This window comes from Sminthopsis crassicaudata, chromosome 3 (genome assembly GCF_048593235.1).
Source record: "Sminthopsis crassicaudata isolate SCR6 chromosome 3, ASM4859323v1, whole genome shotgun sequence".
NCBI classification, from domain to species: domain Eukaryota; kingdom Metazoa; phylum Chordata; class Mammalia; order Dasyuromorphia; family Dasyuridae; genus Sminthopsis; species Sminthopsis crassicaudata.
The window spans coordinates 190,148,931-190,174,143 of record NC_133619.1 but is presented as its reverse complement, the minus strand read 5'-3'; the positions used below and the strand labels follow the sequence as shown (position 1 = coordinate 190,174,143).

At 32.0% G+C, this 25,213-nt stretch overlaps 1 protein-coding gene across 1 annotated transcript in view; it reads left to right on the top strand.

Moving 5' to 3' along the window:
* Window positions 1-12,589: 12,589 nt before the first annotated feature.
* ROBO1 (roundabout guidance receptor 1) overlaps window positions 12,590-25,213 on the top strand; it is a 582,961-nt gene continuing 570,337 nt past the window's right edge. Inside the window, exon 1 of the mRNA XM_074299785.1 lies at window positions 12,590-13,005. Coding sequence (XP_074155886.1) covers window positions 12,735-13,005 — 271 coding nt within the window. The 5' untranslated portion in view covers window positions 12,590-12,734. The remainder of the gene's footprint in view (window positions 13,006-25,213) is intronic.

The following is a 25,213-nucleotide window of genomic DNA, read 5'->3' as shown; positions in this document are numbered from 1 at the left end:
ATTAGATCCTGTTAGCTATCACCTTGTATCTGTTCTCCCCTTCTCAATGAAATTCATTGGGTCAGGGCAGCAAGGTGGCGCAGTGGATAGAGCATCAGCCTTGAATTCAGGAGGATCCGAATTCAAATCTGGTTTCAGACACTTAACACTTCCTAGCTGTATGACCCTGGGCAAGTCACTTAATCCCAGCCTCAGAAAGAAAAAAAAAAAAAAAAGAAAGAAAAGAAAAGAAAGAAAAATATATCTATGCTTGGTACCTCCACTTCCTCCCTTCAAACTCTTTTAAATCCAGGGAATCTAAATAATGTCCTCATTACTGAATTGAAATAAATAACCCTCTCCACAGTTATTGGTGATCTCTTACTTACCCAAAACAATGGCTTTTCCTTGACAATCCTCATTTTTCTTGACCTCTTTTGCATTTAACACTGTTGATCACCTTTTCTTCCTGTATATACTTTCCCTATCACTCCACACCCTTAATTAATTCTTAAGGTTCCTTATTTGCCTCTAGGATCAAGTATAAATTTCTGTTTTGCATTTAAAATTCTTGACAAAATGAACTCTTCTTATTTCCAGTCCTCTTTTTCACATATTATGTGGTTCAACCATACTATCCTAATTGTTATCCTTCCCTCACAATACTACATATCTTATACCCATGCCTTTGCTCCAGCTATTTTCTGTGCCTGGATACTTTTGCTCCTCAATTTAGAAATTTTGGCTTTCCTCAAGACTCAGCTGAAGTACCACTTTCTGCCAAAGGTCTTTCCCACTCTCCCTAGCTACTAGGACTTTTCCTTCTGAAGCTATCTCCCATTTATTCTTCATATATATTGGATTTCTTATTTATTTATTCACTATCCCTCCACATTACATTAGAACTTCCTTGAAGGCAGAAACTACCCTTGCCTTTTCTTTGTAGCCCTTGTTTTTAGCACAATATCTTGTAAATAAAAAGAGGTTAATAAAAACTTATCAGTGATCTCTATTAAAAACCAATACGAATAGGGATAGAGATAGTTGTCACTTCTTTTGCAGTTTTTAGGGAGTTGCCTAGGATTCTGAGAATGATTTCTCCAAAGCTACCAACTTGTTTTGGACAGATGCCCAACAAATCAAAGTCTTCATGATAAGATTTCTAGTTATTCCGCCATGTGCTACTTCTCAATACCCATGTGATTTTCTGAAAATAAATATCATGCAGGTAAAAACAACAGGTTAAAAAGTATCACCAAGCCTCAGATCCATTTTTTCTTTAATTAATTTAATAGCACAACATATGTTGCCATGGGGAAAAGAAATGAAACAAAACATTCAAGCTTAATACTTAGGATACTAGCCAAATCATATGATTTTAGAATTAAAATGGATATTATATATGACTTATTTCAACTCCATCATTTTATAGATGGACATAAAGGCCTAGATAGATTATTATATAAGTAAGATCTTATGCCTTCATGTAGCTTAAAACACCTCGATATTTTAAAAATGTTTCAGTTCTTAGTGAAGTTTATGTCCTTGAGTCTTTTTTTTTTTCCTTCAAAAGGATATTTTCAAAGCATGCTTTGTGGGAATTTCATTTTTGCTCAAAAAATCTATTTGTCCAAAAATATAACTTTTGGAGAAGATGGCTATAATTGTTTCAAAATACTAAAATTGAATCTCTATGCCTAGTCCATTCTGTACCCAAGTCAGGATATATAGATACTATATATATATAAGATACTTATATAAGTATCTAGAGTTATACCTATATCATTGCTGTGCCAATGAAACCTATTATTTTGCATGTGTCTTCCTTAAGCTATTATTCGAAAAATAACATTTTTGGGGGGGTAAAAAGCAAAAGTAAAAATTAAGATAAAAATTAGTCAGGTAACTAAGACTTTTTCTTTTATTTTGTTCAATACACTTATTAAATACATAAATATATTATCCTAATAATGCCCTACTCTGATTAATATATCATTCTACCATGACTTGAGATTCTGAAAGGCTACACCAGCCAAGAGTAGTGACAGATAGTTTTGATCAAGGTAGCAATACTATTGCAGACCTAGAGAAAGATTTTGAGCTGTCCAAGACCATTTTATTTAAATTCAGAGAGGCTTATCACATAGCAATTCTCAAAAACCATCCTCTAAGTTATAGAGGAGTTGAATTCTGCATTGAAGGCAGCTAAAGAAATCATTTGTTCCAGATGACAGCCAATTTTACTGATTTTATCACTAAATTGATTTTTTAAGAATAGGTAGCCTATATATCTATCAGTGGCATATGACATTTGTGAAGTCTAACAATGGGTAGACTAAATTGCTAATGGCATATGACACTTGCCTTACCAATATGTTAACTGCATTGATTTTCCTATCTGAAAAAAATGATGAATGAATGAGGTGACAGAACATTGAATGAAACTGAAATTATGGAGTCTGCAATAGTCAGTCAATGGAAAGAAAAACTAAGTATATGATTTTATATAAATTTTTAAAAAATATTTTACATAATTTTAATAGCAAATTGATGTAATTCCATATAGTATATTGGCAGAAATGTTGAAAATCTACATTTGTTTCTTTATTAAATATAGTTTACTAAGTCATTCAGCTGCTCTAATCACCTAACTTTAAGAGGATATAAAAGGGAGATATTATTTGTATGAGAGAATTCTTTAAGGTATGCTTGGTAATTTAAACAGATTTCTTGGTGGTTTTAAATTTTGCTTTGTTTTACCTCAAGACATATTACCCAAGTATCTTCATTGCAATGAGAATGCCTTATCCAAAGTAAAAACAGATTTCACATTTTATCATCTTCTTAAAAGCTTCATGAAATCAAATCTCTTTTCAGTCCTTTATATTCCAGAAATTTATTTAAAATAGCAATGGAAGGAATCAGATATCTTTTAGCTGATATGTGGAATAGAGAGAAAAAATAGAGAGATGCATAGTAGATAAAGGGATATCACTGGCATTATTAGAAAGATCTGCCTTCAAAACTTTCTGTAACATATATTGACTAGGTCACCATGGATAAATCATTTCACCCCTTAGTGCCCCCAGTAAATTATAAATGAATTCTCAGTCTGAATAGGTGGATAGTTTTCATATCAAGTATTCCCAGAGACCTGGATCATGCACACACATATACATACATATATATGCACACATGCACACATTCATAAACATGCACATCAATGATAAATATCCCTGTTCTGTCTCTGCAGAATACATTTCCTATAAATAGTTATTCAAAAGAATAGAAATTTTATTATTTTTGTGAAAAAAATACATTTGCAAGCAATGTCTGTGTTAAGATTATTGATCAATGTGATCCAAAGTTTTAGATTTTACATCCTTAAGAGGCTGAAAATAGTTTTCCTCAGCATTTCTATCACACAATATTTAATGTTGTTGAGATATGATGTTATATTTGCTTCGTGGTATCCATGCTGATTGACAACAGAATTCAAAAACATTCTTATTCAAAATATCTCCCCAAAATAGCACTCTACCATCTTAAATGGCATGGGCATATATCACTGATTTTTTTTAATAGACTTTTACAAAAGTAAGAATTTCTTAAAGCCCGCATAAATGTACACGTGGACTCACACACAAACACATACACACACACACACACACACATATACCGTGCACACGCTAAAGGTTTTTGCTTTTTCTCCCTGCTTAGTTTGCCAACCTAAACTGATATAGGGATTTTCTTATTCCATATACCAGTAAAATCACAAATCAAGTACCTACTCCAGTTCCTCAAATTCTTTTTATTTTCCCTCTTTGTTGATCTCAATTAAAGAGAATGAACAAGGTAGCATGTATTTCACAAACATTTTAAGTTCATTGAATTAAAGCTGAAGTTTTAGCTTAACTTGATTTTTTTTTTTTTTGATTTGTGACACGGTTAATGTTTTTTAGACTTAACTTTACAATTCTTCACCTCTCTCTGATTAAATGGGATCAGTACTCCATTTAGATTTGGCCATTTTCTTTAAACCTTTTGATTGGTAGGAAATAATCAGTATGAATTGATCCAATTTGTAAAACATAATTCTCATATTGATAGCATATACACATTTGCTTTGCCCTAGTCTTTTATTAATAGTCAACTTCAAAATATCAATTCATTATGTAGCTCAAAAGCATTATAGTCTGAGATACAAAATGATCATTGGAGCCTAGATTTAGATTTAGAAAGTTCATTTCCTCTGGTTCAATTCCTCATTTTATAGTTGAGGAAACTGAGGCTGACTTATTCAAGATCACAAAGGGAATTAGTAGTAGAGTTGGAAACTGAACCCAGGACCTCTATATCCAAATCCAGCTCTCTTTCCCCTCTGTCATATTAATAATATAAATTATCTAAGAAATAGCTTAGTCGAAGAATATTTTGCAACCAAAATAAAGGCCAAAAAAAGCTGTACATTAATGTCTGTGTGATAATGTTTTTATAAGGTATGTGTGGGTGTGTCTATATGTATGTGGATACACACACACATACACACAGATACATAAACATATATATATATATATATATATATATATATATATATATATATATATATATATATATATATATATATATATAAATGTATCTGTGGGCACATGTATATATTTGTTTAACTGTAAAACATATATGTTATACTTTTACACTTTAATTTCTCAGGTCTTTAAACAACTCAACTCTTATGGCTTAATTCTTTACTCCTCCTCAGCTACATGCATGAATGTACACAATCTTTTTTTTTTCTCAATAATATTTTATTTTTTCAAATATATGTAGTTTTTAATATTTTTCCAGGTGAAAGAGGAAAATTATAATAAAAACTTCATCTCAAATATTATTTCTTTTAAAAAATAAAAAACAGTAGATCTCAATTAATAAGAATAATAAATACAATGAGTGTTCACATTATTCAAATTTATACTATTTGAAGTTATAATTATATGTAAAATATTGTCATTGGTTCCAGCCTAATGGGAATATAAAATGGAAATTCATGTAATATGACCACTTCAAAGTTATTTAGACTAATAGGAACTTCACTGCAAGTATTACAATATGTGTTCCTTAAAGTAGGATTTGGGTGGGAGAGGGTTGTTTTAATTTTTAGTCTAGAAAATTATCATAAGGAAAAATTTTATTTATGCTACTTATATACCTATAGAATGTTAGAGGTGCAAAGGATTCTTAAAATCATAATATTGTATATGTGATTGTTATGGAATACTACTGTGCTATAAGAATTAAAGACTTGGATGATCTTAGAAAAACATGAATAGATTTGTATGGAAATAATGAAGAGTGAAATGAGTACAACTAAGAGAATAATATATATAGTAACAAGATATTTTTTCAAGAACAACTTTGAGTGATTAAGTCACAGTGACTATTATGAATATCCAATTGACTACAAAAGACATATGAAGGAAGATATTATCCACCTTCAGAGAAAGAACTGATAAATAGAAAAAATATATAGAATGATTTTACATACACATATATACTCTACATAGAAAAATCTGTATGTATGTATATTTATTTACACACACACACAACAACGGCATAGTTCTATCTTATATATAGTTTCTATCTATATATAGTTTCTTGTTGAAAAACAGTCTCCTAGTCCCTACCCCAGTTTGAACCCAAGACCTTCAATGCCTGGCTCAAAATTTTTTACCCCTAAAGCTTGCCCAGAGAATTTTTTTTTTTCCTGAGGCGATTGGGATTAAGTGACTTTGCCCAGAGTCACACAGCTAGGACGTGACCAGGAAAATTGCCCAGAGAATTTCAACATGCATGTTTAAGATCTTCCAAGTATCTTAATTTCCCAGTTCTTTAAAGAACTAAATTCTTATGGCTTAATCCTTTACTCCACCTCAACTACATGCATGGATGTTCACACAATCTTTCTCTTCTCAATAGGATTTTATTTTTTCAAATCCATGTAGTTTTCAACCTTAATTTTTGTAAGATTTTGTGTTCAAATTTTTTCTTCCTTCTTTCCATACCTTTCCCCTCCCCAAGACAACAAGCAATCTGATGTACAATACTTTTTAAAATATCTCCATATGAATTAGTTTGGGAAAGAAAAATAAGAACAAAAGAGAGAAAATAAAAGAAAAAAAAAGCAAGCAAACAAACAAAAGGTGAAAATACTATACTTTGTTCCATATTCCTTATCCACAGTTCTCTCTCTAGATTTGGATGGCATTTTCCTTTTTAAGTATATCAAAATTGTTTGGGATCACTGCATTGTTGAGAAGAGCTAAGTCTATCACAATTGATGATCACATAATCTTGTTATTGTGCAAAATGTTCTCCTGGTTCTGCTTACTTCACTCAGAATCAATTTATGTATGTCTTTCCAGGCTTTTCTGAAATCAACCTGCTCATCATTTTTTATAGAACAATAATATTTCATTACATTCATACACTATAACTTATTCAAATTCCCAAAATGATGGGCTCAATTTCCAATTCCTTGTCATTTGCTAGAAACATTTTTGTGCTTGTGGGTCCTTTCCCCTCTTTTATGATCCTTTTGGGATATAGTATGGTTAAACAATTTTACCATCATCTGTGTGTTCTGCTTCCATGTGTAAAAGCGACAGAATTCAATTTTCTAATTACAATCTTTTTTTCTTCCCATCTCTATCTTTACTTTTTCTAAATTTGCATATCATCCTTTTCAAGACAGCTAACCATTCTGCTGCTCAATACTTTCATAAACATCATCTTTGCTATGATGATATTGTCTTCCCTTACAAACCTTGTTAAAAGAAATTAGCAAATCTACTGAAGGGAAAAAAAACCTGTGAAGTCTAAACTCTTGCATATTTTATTCTCTTGCCTATCACTGCTGAGACCTTTCCAAAGTCCAACACTAGATTACTACTATAATCTGATTTTATAATTTTTATTTTTAGCTCCTTCTCACAAGGTTATTAATGAAGGTATTTAATGAAGTCATGAAATCATACTGATTGAATCCATTATAAATGTATGCTATTTAAACTCCACCTGAGATTTCACTGCAACAAAGCAAAACTTTAGCACTTCCCTAACCAATTATGAATAGGTTATTATTACAGCTGCTCCAAATCTTTTCTCACCTCTATTCCCATGCCACAAAATCTTCTCCCTGCTTCCCTCCCTCTCTGTCTCATTCCTCTCTCTCATTGTCTCCCCCTGTCTCTGTCTCTCTCTGTCTCTGTCTCCCTCTCTCTCATCTCTCTTTCTCTCCTTCTCTCTCTCTTTCTGCCTCTCTGCCTCTCTGTCTCCCTCTCCCTATCTCCTTCTCTCTGTCTCTGTCTGTCTGTCTATCTCTCTCTCTGTCTCTATGTCTCTTTCTCTCTCTCTCTTTCTCTGTGTGTGTGTGTGTGTCTGTCTTCATGAGACACTGGAAGGTGTGAGGAGAAGACTTCACCTCAAACTACACCAAAAGAAGTCATTTGTTCCTTCAAACAGAAAGAAGGAGCCTTTTGCATCCTGGTCATTTGCCAATGTTCCTTTTTACTCCTTTCTCTTTATCTCAAATCCCTTTTATATCATCCCCTATATCCTCCTTCACTCTTGTCTCTGATAGTACTTCTCACCAAGTACAAACCTGCTCCATGTTTGGCATGGTACATATAAAATATTTATAATAGTCTTTTATGCTATATTGAATTATCCTGAATGTCAGTATAGTTATCAGGGATATACCTTAACTTCAGGTATTTTATTTTATTTTATTAAAGCTTTTTATTTTTAAAATACATGTATAGGTAATTTTCAATAGTCATCTTTGCAAAACCTTTTGTTCTAAATTTTTTCCCTCTCTTCTTCCTACCCCCTTCCCTAGATGGCAAGTTAAATATTTGTTAAATATTTGCAATTCTTTTATATGTATCTTCATGCTGCACAACAAAAATCAAAAAGGGAAAAATGAGAAAACAAAATGCAAGCAATAAAAACACAAAAAAGTGAAAATATTATATTGTGATCCACACTCAGTCCCCACAGTCCTCTCTTTGGATGCAGATGGCTCTCTTCATCACAAAACTATTGGAACTGGCATGAACTACCTTGATGTTGAAAAGAGCCACATCCACCAGAGTTAATCATTGTATAATCTTGCTGTTGCTATGTACAATTCTCCTGGTTCTGTTCACTCACTTAGCATCAGTTCAAGTAAGTTTCTCCAGGCCTCTCTGAAATCATCTGTTTGACCATTTCTTATAGAATAATAATATTCCATAACATTCATATACCATACTCCAATTGATGGGCATCCACTCTGTTTCCAGTTCCTTGCCACTACAAAATGAATTGCTACAAACATTTTTTGTACACATAAGTCCTTTTCCCTTTTTTATGATTTCTTTGAGTTTGATAGCCCTTCGGACATAGTTCCAAATTGCTCTTCAGAATGGTTGGATCAGTTCACAATTCCACCAACAATGTATTAGTGTGCCAGTTTTCCCATAGCCCCTCCAATATTCATCATTATCTTTTTCTGTCATCTTAGCCATCTGAGGTATTTTATTACAAATCATTTAATTTTAAATGATAGTATCGGGGTGGGGGGGAGAAAGTTGTTTTTCAATTATGTTGTTCCAAAATCTAATTCAGAGATGTAAGTTATTTGTTGTATGTGAGATTTTGAAGAAGTTATCAGTTCCTAAGATCCTTTTGGCTAAGAATGGCCCAAGGGATTTCTTTGTCAATCTTTTACTCATCCATTCAAGCTGGTTAAGATTCAATTATAAAATTTAGACATCTAGAGACCAACTAAATTGAAAATTTCACATTAAATAGCTTTTTGACCCATTAAGGTTGATTATGTATTATCTAACATTGACAAGTACTATCAGCATTTTCTCAAACTGAAACCAAAGTAAACCCTTTATAATTCACCTATAACCCATGTGAATTAAGTCAAATTTTCATGTAAGCTACTGCTGTTATTTGTTTGAGAGTCAATGGTGGGAAGAACTGAAGAAACTAGAGAAATGGGGGAAAGAAAGCATATTCAGTTTTAATCAATAAAAATAATATACTTCATAACAATTTTTGTAACTATAAAAAATTTTAACTTAAATACTTCTATAATAGTTTATTGGACACAATATAAATAAGTAATAGCAAGTCAACAATTTGTCCAAGTATTGTTTATTTCTGAATTCCATAGAAATAGAGAGGGGGGAATGACATCATTATTATCACTGCCATATGTGTATTATTTTATATATTGCAAATGCTTCGTGCACATATTGCAATTTGTTCTAAAAATATCTCTGACGGATAGTACAAACATTATTATACTTGCTTTACAAAGTAAGAACCTGAGGAACACAAAGAGATTAAATGATTTGTTCCAAAATAAAATAGCTAATGATAGATCTAGTTAGTTTCAAAACTAGGATTTCCGATTACAAGTCTAATATTCTTCCACTAGACCACAGCAATCTCTATGTCTAAAAGAAAATGCTAGTTACATAAAAGTAATTTCATAAATACTCATTGATTACCATTTTTCCTTTCTCTGTTCCCTTTTTCTGACTATGATTACGGAGTACATTTCTAAATTTCTGGGACCAAATGAAGGATGGTAGGAGAAAAGTCTACAAAATTGGAATTATATATTAATTAATTTAACTGTAGCCTAACATCCTTTACTATTGCTACAACTGCTTTATCCTTAACTGAGTACAACAGCTTGGCAGTAAACATAATGAAATAAGATAGGGAAACATGTTTATATCTGATTATATTTTAAAATTCCATAAAGAAATTTAATTTCTGTCAGTAATTATGAATTTTACTATATCTATATTTATATAATTTGAAGTTTATAAATCTACATATTTATATTTCCAGAATGGTCTGAAAAATCTCATTTTCCTTTTTTTGGTACCTCTATTCTATATATATTTTTATTGTAGCTTTTTATTTACAAAGCATATTCATGAGTAATTTTTCAACAATGATCCTTGCAAAACCTTCTGTTCCAATTTTTCCCCTCCTTCCCTTCACCCCCTTCCCTAAATGACAGGTAGTCCAATACATGTTAAAGATGTTAAAGTATATGTATATAATATATATATATACATAATATACATATATATACATAATATACATATATATACATAATATACATATATTATGTGTATATATATATGTATATATATATATATATATATATATATATATGTATAATACAGCTATCTTGCTGCACAAGAAAAATCCAATCTAGAAAGAAAGTAAAAAAACCTGAGAGGGAAAACAAAAATGCAAGCAAACAACAACGGAAAGAGTAGAAATGCTATGTTGTGGATCACACTCATTTCCCCTAGATCTTTCTCTGGGTGTAGTTGATTCTCTTCATTACTGAACAGTTGGAATTGGTTTGAATCATCTCCTTGTTGAAGAGAGCCATGTCCTTCAGAATTGATCAGCATACATTATTCTTGTTGAAGTGTATAATGATCTCCTGGTTCTGCTCATTTCACTTAACATCAGTTCATGTATATCTCTTCAGGCCTTTCTGAAATCATCTTGCTGGTCATTTCTTACAGAACAATAATATTCCATAACATTCATGTGCCACAATTTGTTCAGCCATTCTCTAATTGATGGGCATACATTCAATTTCTAGCCACTACAAAAAAGGCTGCCACAAACATTTTGCACATATGGGTCCCTTTCCTTCTTTGAGATCTCTTTGGGATATAAGCTCAATAATAATACTGCTGGGTCAAATGGTATGCACAATTTTATCATTTTTGAGTATAGTTCCAGATTGCTCTCCAGAATGGTTGGATCCATTCATAACTCCATCAACAATGTATCAGTGTCCCAGTTTTCCCACATCCCCTCCAACATTCATCATTATCTTTTCCTGTCATCTTAGCCAATCTGAAAGGTGTGTAGTGGTATTTTCAAAGCTGTCTTAATTTGCATTTCTCTGATCAATAATGAAAAATCTCATTTTCTTATGCTCTTTATTTTCAATTTGAAAAAATGATTAATCACTGCAAAATAAAAATGCCAAAATTGGTATGTGAACCATATATTAACTTTTAAATATCAAAATTCCTGAGTAAGTAATGTTTGCTTACTCCTTTAAAAGTCACATTTAAATGAACATTTGCAATTGGTATTTTTAAACCAAATTCTTCTATATAAATAGTCTGTCTGGCATAACTATACCAGTGACATCCCTGAATACATGGGAGTGGGAGGAGGGCAATTTCACTTTGTTTTACTGATGTGATTTAAAACTCTAACACAGTCAAAGACATGCATACAAATGAGATACTAATCTAAGGGGTAGAATGTTGACTCTTCTCTCTGCACTGACTTTGGGCAATTTTTTTTTTAATGAGAAACATAATGTTCACTATTATTGAAAATTTTAAAAAATGAATGGATTAATAAGCATATTTTATAGATCCAAATTTCTTTTTATTTTTTAAATTATTCTTTACATCAAATGAATTGTGTGACAAGGGGTAGAACTAGAGATAATAACCAAGACTATATAAAAAGTGAATTTAGTATATAGCCTGTTTCATTTTTTTTCTGCCTATGTGATGAGACTCTTTAAGTGGCTCTGCCAGTAATCCAAGGTTTACAGGGACCATTTTAAAATCGAATGGAATTAGTTATTTAATCTTTGGACCCAAAATGAATTTTTTGTCTGATGCTATTAAAGAGGCATTAAAACCCTGTCTTATTGAAAGGAATCATTTCTTCCATAGTGAACAGCTGTGCTTTCTTCCTCCTCCTACAATGCTTAGAAATCCTAGTTAGATATTGTGTACAGATTGCAAGGAGTTCCTCATCCTTAACTATAAACTGTTTACTAGGTAGTCTTCTTTTTAATAAGATGTGTTTCTTTTTTTTTTTTTTTTTTTTTACCAGACCTAAAACCTCATATCAATAATGTACCAATCTATATTAATTGTTATTTATCTAGAAAGTAGATACATTGTGACTAGATTATACACTGAATAAATATAATTTTGGTAAGTTTTAAGTATATGTGCTTTTTTTTTTAACTTGGGATATTTGATTATTTATTTCTTTTTAAGCAAGAAAATTAATTTCCAAGTTTAAGATACTATAAACATATAAGAAAAACAAGAATGAGAAAAGGAAATTATTATTATTATTGTCTTATGGCAACCTTGAAAGCAATAGTTTGAGTTTATTTTCTTACCCAAAATAATCAAAAATTAAATGTTCTATTTCCATGCATTAAACCCAGGAAATAGACATCAGTTCTTTAAAATATTACTCTTCTCTTCTCAAAGATATAATCTTGCCCTTTATTCTCCTGCCTTCCAAAAAAGGTATGTACTTTTATCAATTCTTTCTCTGATTTGACTAGACACTATTTCATCTGCACTCTTAAATCACTACTTCCTCCCTAAAAGAGGTAAAGTCCCCTGAGTCTGTAATTGCCAGGAGATGAAGCGATGATAGGGAGTGATCACAGTCAATAGCTTTGATTAACAATAAGGTAGAAAATTAGCAATGCTAGTATTCAGCTAGCCTGCCTTCTCTTCCCCATATGCTCCCCACAGCCTGTGCTGACTGCTTGCTACACAGGAGGCAGTCAGAGTCCTGTACAAGCTTTGAATTATTGCAATGGTGCAGCATAAGACTATTAGGAGAATCCAAGAGTAAATAGGAAAAGGCCACAGAAATCGTAAAGGATGCCACTGAAATTTTTACAGAGCTTGATATGCCACAGGCGGTGCGAGGATGAAGTATGTTCTATGTTGTCCTTGTGTGTCTTTCTGGTATATGTGGATTTATTTGTGTCTGGACATATTGTGATCGAAATGGCAACTTCTATTACTACTGTGACCCCATCAGCAGCTCTGGTGTTGTTTCCGACAGACTCTGAAGACCTAGAGAGGGGGACAGACAACGGGACACCACTCCCCACCTCTGATAATGATGACAATTCGCTGGGCTACACAGGTAGAGTTTATCTTTCCTAAATATTAATAGTCCCATCTCTCTTCAAACTTTCATCAGTCATCAACCACTGAATAAAACTATTTAACCATCCCTACTGCTAACTAGCTCTAAACAGAAATTGTGTTGTGGTACTCATGCTTTAAAATTTATCCAATAACCAGGAAATAATGATTCTGAAGGAAACAATTTTGAAAAACTACACATGAAAGCTGTACTTATTTTTAGCATTTCTTTTGGTAACTTGAAAAAACAAATGTTGATCAGAGTGAAGCTTTTTTATTACAAATATGTTTGGAAGAATAGTAATTTGTAACATCATGCAAACCTTTGATTAAACTAGAGCAAATAAGAAAAAAAGTTTTTATTAAGAATCATTTGTTTTCAAATCAAAGTGATTTGTACATTTCTTATTTGTGGCACTACATACTAACATTTTAAACATTTTAATATTATTCTTTGCATGACTAATATATCCTCTAAATGATACCATTTCCATGAACCATCTCTTAAATGCATATGTACATAGATGTGCATAGATGTACACAGATATATACATAACAAATTAACTTGTTGAGTACATTTGAAAAAGCTAAATGTCTTTAAAATGAACCTGTATGAAAGCGATATGTTTACTTTCTATATAGTTTTTTTCAGCACAATGATAAAAGTAAATGGGGAATAAGACAAACTTTATTTATTAATTTAGGTTTGGGTAAACCATAAAATGCCATTTGTAACAATAATATTATTCATTAATAATAATATCACAGTCCTATTGTTAATAATAGCTCCTACTTATTTCAGAATTACTCTGATATATCTTTCATGACTACTTCTTAGAATAATCCCATAGATTGGATATCAATGAGAGAGATAAATGGTCATTATTGATATTACTACTATTATTCTGGTAATTATATGAAGTACTAAAAAAGAGAAATACAATAGCCAAATTTTACTTGGGAATGAAAATAGTATTATTTTTAGAAATATCTTCATTGCCTTCATAAAAACATTATGTTTCCCTCTCTTTCCCTCTCTCTCAAAAGTTGAGGTTTGAATCCTTTGAACTCATGTACCAAATAAAATACTTTACACTTTTTTTATTCCTACAGATATCACCATTTCTCACCCTCTTTTAGTTTTTCTCCCAAAATACAAATTAAATCTTCATTTGTGGAATACTACTTCAACTAGAATCTTCAGAAGTTCCAAATTCTACTTCTTAGTGCTGTGATTATAAGATAAGCTTCATATTGATATAAATATGAATCAAAACCAGTATTATTCTTTACACATATTTTGAAGTTTTATATGCTAGCTAAACTCATTTGTGTTCTATTCTGAACAACTGTATTGTCTACTCACATTCAAAATATTGCTCTTTCTCTGTAATACGATATCTACAATTTGAAAATAGGTAAGGCATAATAGAATTAAGACAACTTAAAATTGTATTAAAACCTAAAAATAGCTTTTCTTTTATTGCTACTTATCATTTTATCCTTTGATACTTTTTGTCATTGTATTTAGTTCATTGAAATGGGATCAATTAGTTATCAATATTTATAATCTTAAATATACAAGGACTATATTTATTCCTTCCAGATAATGAACTAAATTAAAACTATCTACTCTATATTCTAGCATATGATTTACTTAAAATAAGTCCAATTTAATATAATGTGATTAAGGTTAGTAATTATTTATGATAGGCCAATAACAAAAAAAATGTTTATTGAGTTTTCTTCTACTAAAGTCAATTCTCAATTATTCAGGGTCTGATTTTTCCAGTTATATATGTTATATCTTTCTCCTTCTCTTCCTCTCTCTCTTAACCATTTGTTTTCAATCTCTAAAAGAATAGATAGTAAAATACAATAGAGATTAAATATGAACTACTTTCTTTTTTAGATGGTAGAAGAGTAGGGCCACCTCTTACAGTGGTATAGTACAGTACAATACTGTAAAAATACTATGTGTGTGTATATATATATATATATAAATGCATATATACATACATCTATATACATATATATGGAATGGATTATGAGATGATACCATTGGGGCAACTAGATGGCACAGTGGATAGAGCACCAGCCCTGAAGTCAGGAAGACCTGAGTTCAAATTTGGCCGCAGATAATTAATACTTCTTAACAGTGTGACCCTGGGCAAGTCACTTAACTTCAATTGACTCAGCAAAAAAAATAATAATAATAATAATACCATTTTGTACAAGTTGTTCTGGGTTGCTATAAATTTCATTTCCTTTTTAACTATACTCACAAATGATCAAATAGATACTATCTGTGTAGTACAAACTATATAATGATTTATTGACAAGAGTTGGGAATAATTGGAAGTATATGTGGTTGGGTGAATTGTTACTTTATTATTAAAATAAGAATTATTTTAGCAAGTCACATTGATTATAGTGCAACATTACCCAGGGCTTAAATTTTAAGTTTGTAATGAGTCAGAAAATATACAAAACAGTTGCTATATCTACAACATTAGTTAATCATAATGACACTGGTTCATGAAAACTAATTTTTTTAAAAAAATTAAAATTCTGCTCATGTTTCTTTATTTCTAACATAAGTTTGTAGAACTGTTACGTGTTTTACTTTCTTTTTTTGTAAACATTCTTTCCCCTCATAAATCTGACATTTGAGATCTTTCTTGTTGTCCTCTCCCAAAGCTTTTACCATAATAGTTCCCAGATTCCAAAAGCAAAAAATAAAAATCTCACAGAGGTATCTAAGACAATCATCTCTTTGAGGAAAACCTAACAATCCCCCCAGAATAATTTCAAAAGTTTGTCAAATTTTGTCCTAACTGGTTTTCTTTCAGTCCGATCACTAAAAATGTGTCATTTTCACAAGTTTTTCAGGACAACATATGTTATTGTCACCAAGCCAAATGTAGCTATCACTATTAAATTGATCCATCCAGATAAAATACATAGCTCTCATAATAATAATATGCTTTTATAATTGCATTACAATTATTTATATGCCTTAATCAGCAAATGTCAGCTTATAATTTTGTCTTCATTGCTTTCATCAGTAATTATGCTGTGTCTCTATATAGGTGAAGTTCAATGTAGAGAGGCCAGGAGGAATAATTTTTTGGTCATTTAGAGTAGAAAGTAAACATTGACCTCCACATACATACATACCAATCACACTACCATCACCTAAAATATGGTACTCTGAAAGCTGAATAGCATAAAAGTGTTACAGTATCACTGAGTAATCAATGATTACAGAGATTTCTAAGATGGTGGCATGATGCTGCCGAAGTGTATTTTGCATTATCTATAAGCCAGTAAACCATAATATAGTAGGGGGCAACTAGGTGGTGCAGTGGGGGGGCAGCTAGGTGGTGCAGTAGATAGAGCACCAGCCTTGAATTCAGGAGGACCCAAGTTCAAATCTGGTCTCAGACACTTAACACTTCCTAGCTGTGTGACCCTGGGAAAGTCACTTAACCCCAGCCTCCAAAAAAAAAAAAAAAACAACAACAACAACAAAAAAAAACCAGAAAAAAAAAAAAACAGCTGCAAAAATAGATAACTTTTTGATTCATTATTTTATAAGCTCAAGATCATATTCCAAAAAGTCCACAATAACTATTAATCAATTACATTTTTGAGGAGTCATTTTTTAAAAAAAGAACATTGTTTATAGGTTGTTGCTAGTGTACATATTTACAAATATGAGGAGGAGGTAAAAGATGTAGGTTTAAATACCCAAAATCTGTTTAAATGTCAGGAATATAGCAATGGGCTCAATATAGACTATGCTCAAAACTTTTATTAAGAGGAAAAAAGGGTAAAGAATATAGAATTCAAGCTGGGTCAACCCTGGAAAGGAAAGGAAGTACTAAAGATAGAAAGGCTCTAGTATTAGGCTCCAGATAGCAGACCATATGCCCCTTCCTATGTTGGGCCCTGGATAGCAGGCCATATATCTCCCTCCCCTTTTTCATTTATGCAATTATACTGGGGAAAATTGAGTTTAAAAAGAAAACTTTAAACCTTAAGGCTCCAACTCCCCTTCACATACCATTTTGACACAATGAAAGATAATAACAATATCTAGGAGCCCACCACTCTGACTCCACCCTTGTCCAAAACTACCCAGGGAATAGAATTATTGTCAAGGACAAAGATACCAAGTTATCTAGCTTTTCTCTCTCCTCTGACCTTGCCTGAGTCACAAGCCCCAGGTTGTTAATACCAAGTTAACTCCTCTTTCCTTGCTCTCCTCGAAGCTAAAGATAACAGCTACTAAGGCTAATTGCATTCTCAGCTTCTATAATCTGCTTGCAAACTCTTTATAAACTCTGCAGCTCAGTTTCTCTGTACTGAATGCTTTGGAAGCATATTCCCATTCAGTAAACTAGCTTAAAGTCTCCACATTAAAGATTAAAACTAATCTCTACTCCTTTTAGTTTCTCTGATATTATACTAGGAAGAGTGTATCACACATATCACACTCCTACTGTGGAGATATGTACAAGAATCGCAGAATCTTCAACCTGTAGGATAGCTGACAATCTCAGAATGAATTATGATAACTATCAATTATTTTGAATCCTCTCTCCTTCCCCACCACCAACTCCTGCCACTCCTGCAAAGGGCAAGATACCTAGTTGTATGACTGGCATTTGTTTTTAGGGAAATACTTAATACTCCTTACATTTTCAAATTAACTAAATATTTTAGATTAGATTATAATTTCTATTCATTTTGTTGCTGCTAAAACTTGGAGAAATATAAATTATACATAGTAGAAAATCCTAGAGGGGAGAAAAAAGGAAATTAGCCTCCTTGGATAATACATAAAAAGAAAATAACATAAAGTTTACTTGATTATAAAAGACTCTGAAGAATATTGATCTACTGAAATATCAAAGTGCCTTGCTTGTGATTGATAATAATGAAACAACCATTGTGCCTAAATTTTTGTAGCTATAAAATAATGAAAATTATTTACCTTAAGGAATTTGAATTTCTTCTTCTGAAAGTTAAAGACAATTGAGTTCAATTTAACTTATCTTTCATGAAAATGGAAAGGGAGCATATTAAGAAAATCAAGCCTTATATAGAGAGCATTTAATATTTCATACTTATCTTCAAAATATGATTTTAGTTCATATGTTTCTTTGCTCTTATGATGACATTTCTCAAAAATTGGTTATATCATACCAAATCAGAAACTACACCGAGCTAATTATAATTAAGCCAACTGTCAAAAGAAGCACACCAAAGTAAAAACCAATTTCACTTGATTTATTTTTAATTGATTAAAGTGATTAAATTAAATTCCCAACAATGCTGTTTGCTGTTGGAAAAACTACCATTTTTTTATTACTAGTGGATACATTCACCATTAGGTCAATAAACAAGAGAAATAGAGTTAAAAGCAACCTCCACAGCTATATAGTACAACTCACATAGAAAAGGCATCCACATAATAACATGCCTGACTTGTGGTTGTCCAGTCTCTATTTGAAGACTGACAATGAGAATACTAATCTCCACTCTAAGTGGACTATTATACTCTTAAACAGCTCTAATAAATTGGCCTCCTTGCAACTTCCATTGTTCCTGGTTCTATTCTTAGGGCCAAAACAGAAATTCTCTCTTCCATCTAAAAGCTCATTAAATACTTGAAGGCAGAATATCCACATTTAATCTCCTCTTCCCATTCTAACTATTCCCAGTTCTTTTCTTGATAGTCTCTTCCCTGGCCCCAACTGCTTGAAGGCCAGGTATGTTACATTTCACCCATACTCCAGGGAGCTCCAACATTCTTAAGCAAGTTAAGGCTATCTAGTCTGTTTAGGCTCAAATCCCCATAAATTATGTTCCCTTAATTTTAAGGAATTCTTCAGAGGCTTTTCCCCATTTCATTTAATCATATTAACTCTTACAAAGGAATATTTATTTCAAAGATATAGAAAAAACAAACATACTCTCAACCCCAATACTTGAGGGAGAACTCAACTCTCCTATACCCTTATACCCTTTTAGGCTCTTGCAAGGATAGGAAAATTAGGTTCACCTCCTCAATCCAGACCTGAAAAGGACAAACAAAATACATCAAAATCCCAAGACCAATTCTTAGAGCCACAGAGCCTAAAAAGAGAGAAGAAAGATAACCCTCCCCATCCCCACCCACTTTAGTACATAGTACATATACTGTGAGTGAACAAGACTTCACCTCTAAATGTAGCTGCAAAGAAAGAGTGAGACTGTCTCAGTCTGGTAGTATTAAGACTATAGAGCCAAAGGAAATAGACACAGAATTTATTTTCCCCAGACTAGTTCCATTAGATCTCCCACAACAATACCTTCATAGTAGTTTTTCTGGTCATTTTCAAAACCTGATTATTCTTCAACTAGCCTTTTTTTTTTTTTTTACATGAATTTAAAATCCCTGACGAAATGGGTCTCTCTCCTCTTATCAATACTCAGTTTACAATGACACAAAATTGAATCAGGCACTTCTTTATTTAGCATGAACAAGGCACAATGACTCGTGATGGACAACTTTTAGTACCTAGATATCCTTTTGGATATCACATTTCTACTTCTCCCATATTGTTTTTTTTTCTTTTTTACACTTTAAGTTCTTGCTTGTTGGCAGCAGGCATACAATGACACTAAATCCTTAAGTCAAGTTTGAAATTAAATAGATAGGTTAGGTATGAATCAAAGATTTTATTAAATGCAATTCAAAGAAATAAATTGATCTTCTTTTCCCTGAATTCACGTTCTGTTCTTAAATTTAAAGGAAAGACAACAATTGTGGAATAGTCAAATGTATATCAGGGATTTAGGATTAGTGTAGCTAGATCATAGAGGGTATAAGGGTAGTTAAGTGTAAGAAGACTGAAAAGAGTCCTGGTTTGAAGATAGTATGGGAAGTATTCTCTGGACCTAAAGATCACAGAACATGCTGCTACATTTCCACTGCTTGCAGCTATGTGACACAATGGATAAAATACAACACTTGTCAGGAAAATACGAGTCCAAACTCACCTCAGACTCTTGCTAAGTGGCTAACCTGGCCAAATCATTTAACATCTATATGCCTTAGTTATCTCATCTGCAAAATGGGGACAATAATAATAGTACCTGCCTCACCTATGAGTTTTAAAGTGCTATATAAATGCTAGCTATTTTTATTACTATATTCTCCTCAGAGATCTAAGGATACCTCTCATAAGCTAGGGTGTCTTTAGTGAAAAGAAAGAAAGGAGGAAAGAAAGAAAGAAAGAAAGAAAGAAAGAAAGAAAGAAAGAAAGAAAGAAAGAAAGAAAGAAGAAAGAAAGAAAGAAAGAAAGAAAGAAAGAAGAAAGAAAGAAAGAAAGAAGAAAGAAAAAAGAAAGAGAAAGAAAGAAAGAAGGAAAGAAGAAAGGAAGGAAGGAAGGAGAAGGAAGGAAGGAAGGAAGGAAGGAAGGAAGGAAGGAAGGAGAAGGAAGGAAGGAAGGAAGGAAGGAAGGAAGGAAGGAAGAAAGAAAGAAAGAAAGAAAGAAAGAAAGAAAGAAAGGAAAGAAAGAAAGAAAGAAAGAAAGAAAGAAAGAAAGAAAGAAAGAAGAAGAAAGAAAGAAAGAAAGAAAGAAAGAAAGAAAGAAAGAAGAAAGAAAAGAAAGAAAGAAAGAAAGAAAAAAAGGAAGAAAGGAAGGAAGGAAGGAAGGAAGGAAGGAAGGAAGGAAGGAAGGAAGGAAGGAAGGAAGGGAAGGACAAGAAGGAAGGAAGGAAGGAAGGAAGGAAGGAAGGAAGAAAGGAAAGAAGGAAGGAAGGAAGGAAGGAAGGAAGGAAGGAAGGAAGGAAGGAAGGAAGGAAGGAAGGAAGGAAGGAAAGGAAGGAAGGAAGGAAGGAAGGAAGGAAGGAAGGAAGGAAGGAAAGAAGGAATCTACCTCATAAGGTAGATTCCAATTTCCTTCACCTAAACAAACAAAAACAAAAACAAAAACACCAAGGCAAAAGATCAAGGCCCATTTTAAAGGGTCATCTTTCAGCATTAGACAGGGAATAGACCAGTTTTTCACATTGTCTCTCCCCACATGCATTGTCTCTCACCATATGAAAATCAAATTAAAAAAAGGGTGGATGCCAAAGAAGATCTTTTGACTGTGACCCCTATTCTACTTTTATGACTGTAGCCATTTTAAAAAGCTACTGTTCATCACTTAAAAGAGAAGAACTAATCACAAAATGTTACGTGCTACAAGATCATCCCAAAGGATTTCTTTTATATATAAGCAGAGGCAGAATACCCAACCTTTTCCATATGAGAAAAAGAATTAATGACACTCTGTGTATTCTTAAAACATGAATAAAAATTGTTTTCCTTGGGCTCTCGATCTCAGCATTTTGAGAGTTGAAAAATGTGTGTATCTGAAGAATATAAAGGCGTCATTGTTTTAAAAAAAACAGTTTGGTTACTATAGACTTCATTTACTGATAGATGTTGTTTTCAAAAAAATTGACAAGTATAGAGGTACATGTCTATAATCCTAACATTCACAGAAGTTGGATCAGTAGAATACTTGAGCAAAACTGTTCTGAGCTTCAGTGCACTAAGGCCCACTCTAAGTATAGCACTATTATGATGAGCTCCCAAGAGTGGGAGATACTCAACTGCTTAGGAAGTGCCAAACTGAGCCAGGTAAAAAATGGAGCTAATAAAGCCCCCTTGCTTATTAGAATTGGAGTCAGGCCTCCGAAGACCATTGTACCTCCAGCATAGACAAGAAAGGGAGATCCAGTCCCAGAACAGACAAAACAAAAAAAAGTAAACAATATATCTGTATGTACAAATTAAATTCAAAATGAAACTTTTAAAATGATATAAGAACCAAACAATTTTAAGATAGCATTAAGTTTATATGATATGTTTTTATCTTGAGCTTAATTCAATACTGTCAGAATTTAAAAGATTGTAAGGCAGGAATAACTGAAGTGCATTTATTCAAAAATTTCAGAATCCCAGACCTTTTACACAAAATTCTGATTTTTATATTAGAGTATCTATATTCTTATCCAACTTGCCCACTCTTAGACATCTTTCTGGAAGAACACTATTCTCTGATTTCACAATTGTTTTACTTCCTCTCTTTAGCTAAATTCTACATTTTAAAATGGGAATGGGAAAGAGTGAGCATTTATATTACTAGATGCCAGACACTGTGCTAAGCACTTTTTACAAATATTATTTCTTTTGACCCTTATAAAAACTCTGTAAAAGCAGTTCTGTTGTTATTTTCATTTTATAGCTGAGGAAACTAAGGCAAAGGTTAAATGTCTTGCTCACGATCACACCATGTTGGAGTAAATGTCTGAGACTGAATTTGAACCCCTCTTCCCAACTTCAGGCTGTCTCTCCACTGCACCTCCTAGAGAAATTTCCCTAGAGAAATTCAGATTGTTATAGTTGTAATTAAACTATCCAAGAAATATTATAAAATATAAAATATTATATAAGCCACAGTTATAGAAAGTACTAGCTACCTAAAATAATTTGCATTGGGAGGATACTTACTTTTAACAATAATTTGATATTTAAATTCATCAAAATATAAAAACAAAAGTAGTCAATTTAATAGGACTTTTTTGTAAAGCTGATCTATTCTATAGCCCAAATACTATTCTACATCATCATGATAGAATGTTTATTTTCTATGATTCAATATTATGAATAGAAATAAATGAGATTTGAAACAATGAACTTTCATTAAAGTTGCTAATCTAATAAATTACTAGGAACATTGCATTAAAATAATAAAAATGATTGTACTTGTAGATCCTAATAAAACTGTGCAACATATTTCCCATAAACATTTTATAGATGCTCAATCTCTGAATTTAGGGAAAGTAAGTTTAACAAACATATCAAAAGCAACTATCTTAATTTAAAATTGTATGCTTTCTTACTTTCAGAAGAGAAAATTCAAATTCCTTAAAATGAATAATTTCATTACTTGTGTAATTATGAATTACATGTATAGAAGTATTACAATTATTATTAATTATAATGAAAATATCTTGCCATTTTAATAGTTCAGTATCATACAAAGTTTTTTGAAATCAAATACATTTAATATTTTTTCCCAAGGGGGCTCTTTTATTTCCCTTCCTCTGGTGCTTCTTTCAATTATACCTTTAGGAGCAAGGTTTTCTATGTATGGATCACATTTCTCCAAGATACAACAACAATTTCTAAAATGAGTAGAAATTATAGTCTAACCTAAAATTGATTGAACTATAAAGCTATATACTCTGAACAAGTCACTGAACCCAAATTGCCCCTCCAAAGAAAAAAAGAAACAAACAAAATATATAGGTGTGAAAAGATAAAAGACAATATAAAAAATATGACAGTAAAAAGATGTTTATATTTTATACTTTATGGTATAAAATTAATGAATCAAAGTTTATTCTATATTATGAAGAACAACTGTTAATTTGAAAATGCATACTTTCATTAGCATTTTTAAAAAACACTTATTTTGTGTGATGATAAAAGTAAAATATTCACTGGTCATTGCCCAGTTGGAAAGTAATATACAAATATGTGAAATTCAAAGATAATATTTGTAAATTTAGAAAATGCTTTTATTTGTATGTTTATTATGATCATTTATTCATGATGAAGAGCAGTTAGGTGGTACAGTGGATAAAGTTCTGACCCTGTAGTCAAAAAGAACTGAGTTCAAAACCAGTCTCCATTCAAAACTTCCTGTGTCAAACTAGGCAAGTCACTTAACAGCATCTATTTCCTCAACTGAAAAATAGATAATAGTACTTATCTCCTAGGATTATTGTGAGTCTCAGTTGAGATAATATTTATAGAGCACTTAGCACAATGCCCTGGCATAAAATGTGACAATAAATATTCCTTGTTTCCTTGTTTAGTATCATTAATTTTGGTAGTATTATTATATGTATACTATAAATACCTGATTAAGTTCAAGAGAACTATTGGACAATGTTTTCCTCTGTGAACAATTTTATGGAATTACAGATAGTCACATTATTATTTTAAGCAAGAAGGCATGACAATATTTTTATGCATTTCTATGTAACAACCCCACTGGACTCACTCTACCAACTTAAACTTTGACTTACAGGCTAGTAGTATTGGAGATAATCCTGAGAGGTTGGACATTCCTCTATTCATGAACCCGTATCTGGTGTGCTTCTCACTGATTGCTAGCTAGACAAATTTAATTAGTTTTTAGAAAGGGATATTTAGAAATGTGAGCTAGTTAGAACAGTTTATATATACACATATACAGTATCTGTATGTATATGTATATATCCCCAAACCTTAGACAGTGTCTCACACACGAAGTATCTGGCAAAGTAGTCTGAAACTTAGACAGCATGTGTTGCAAAAAAAAAAAAAAAAAAAAAAAAACCAATAACTCATAGATCCTGATTGTTGGCAGTTCTTTTCTTCCTTTGTGAAATCCTTTTGAAGTTCCTTTTAGGTGGTTAAAGCTCTATCCTAGACTTCGAGGGTTGATGCTTTTGTAGAATCTATAGCTACACTGCTCTCTGCCCCAAAGTGGCCACACTCTCTAAACATTGCCTTTTCTTCAATGTATCTCCCTTGTCCATCACTCTTGGGAGGACAAGCTAATGAGAAATGCAAATCTTCTGACCTTTTGAAGTTTCATGGGCTTTTTTTGTTGTTGTTCAGTAGTTAGTGAAAGAAGAAATAAATGAAACACTTTTTGCTTATTTATCTCTCCTTTCTTTAGTAGAAGTGCAAAAGTTCTGCCTTCTAAAGTCATTCCTAGACCATTCCTAAACTGTTTGAACAAGTTGCTGAACTCTTCTGATGGAATCTCTTTTTCTGATATGCAGAGCCACAAAAGAGTTTCTAATTCTTTCAACTCATGTCATTATGTATCCTTTGTAGTATTAACAGATTGCATTTAATGGTTCTAAAATACTTCATTTTTCTCAAAATGACTGAGAATTTTGTCAAAGGAAAAAAAAAACATGAAGTTCACTATAAATTGTTCATCTAGACCAAGAAGAAACCAAGGATCAAATAAAATATTTGAAATATAACATGTAGATTTAAAAAATGGTCTATCAAATGTTGGGGGCAGACCATTATTCTACAGAACACGGTTTTTTAACCTGAGGTAGATCAAGTTTTTAACATTTTGATAAAT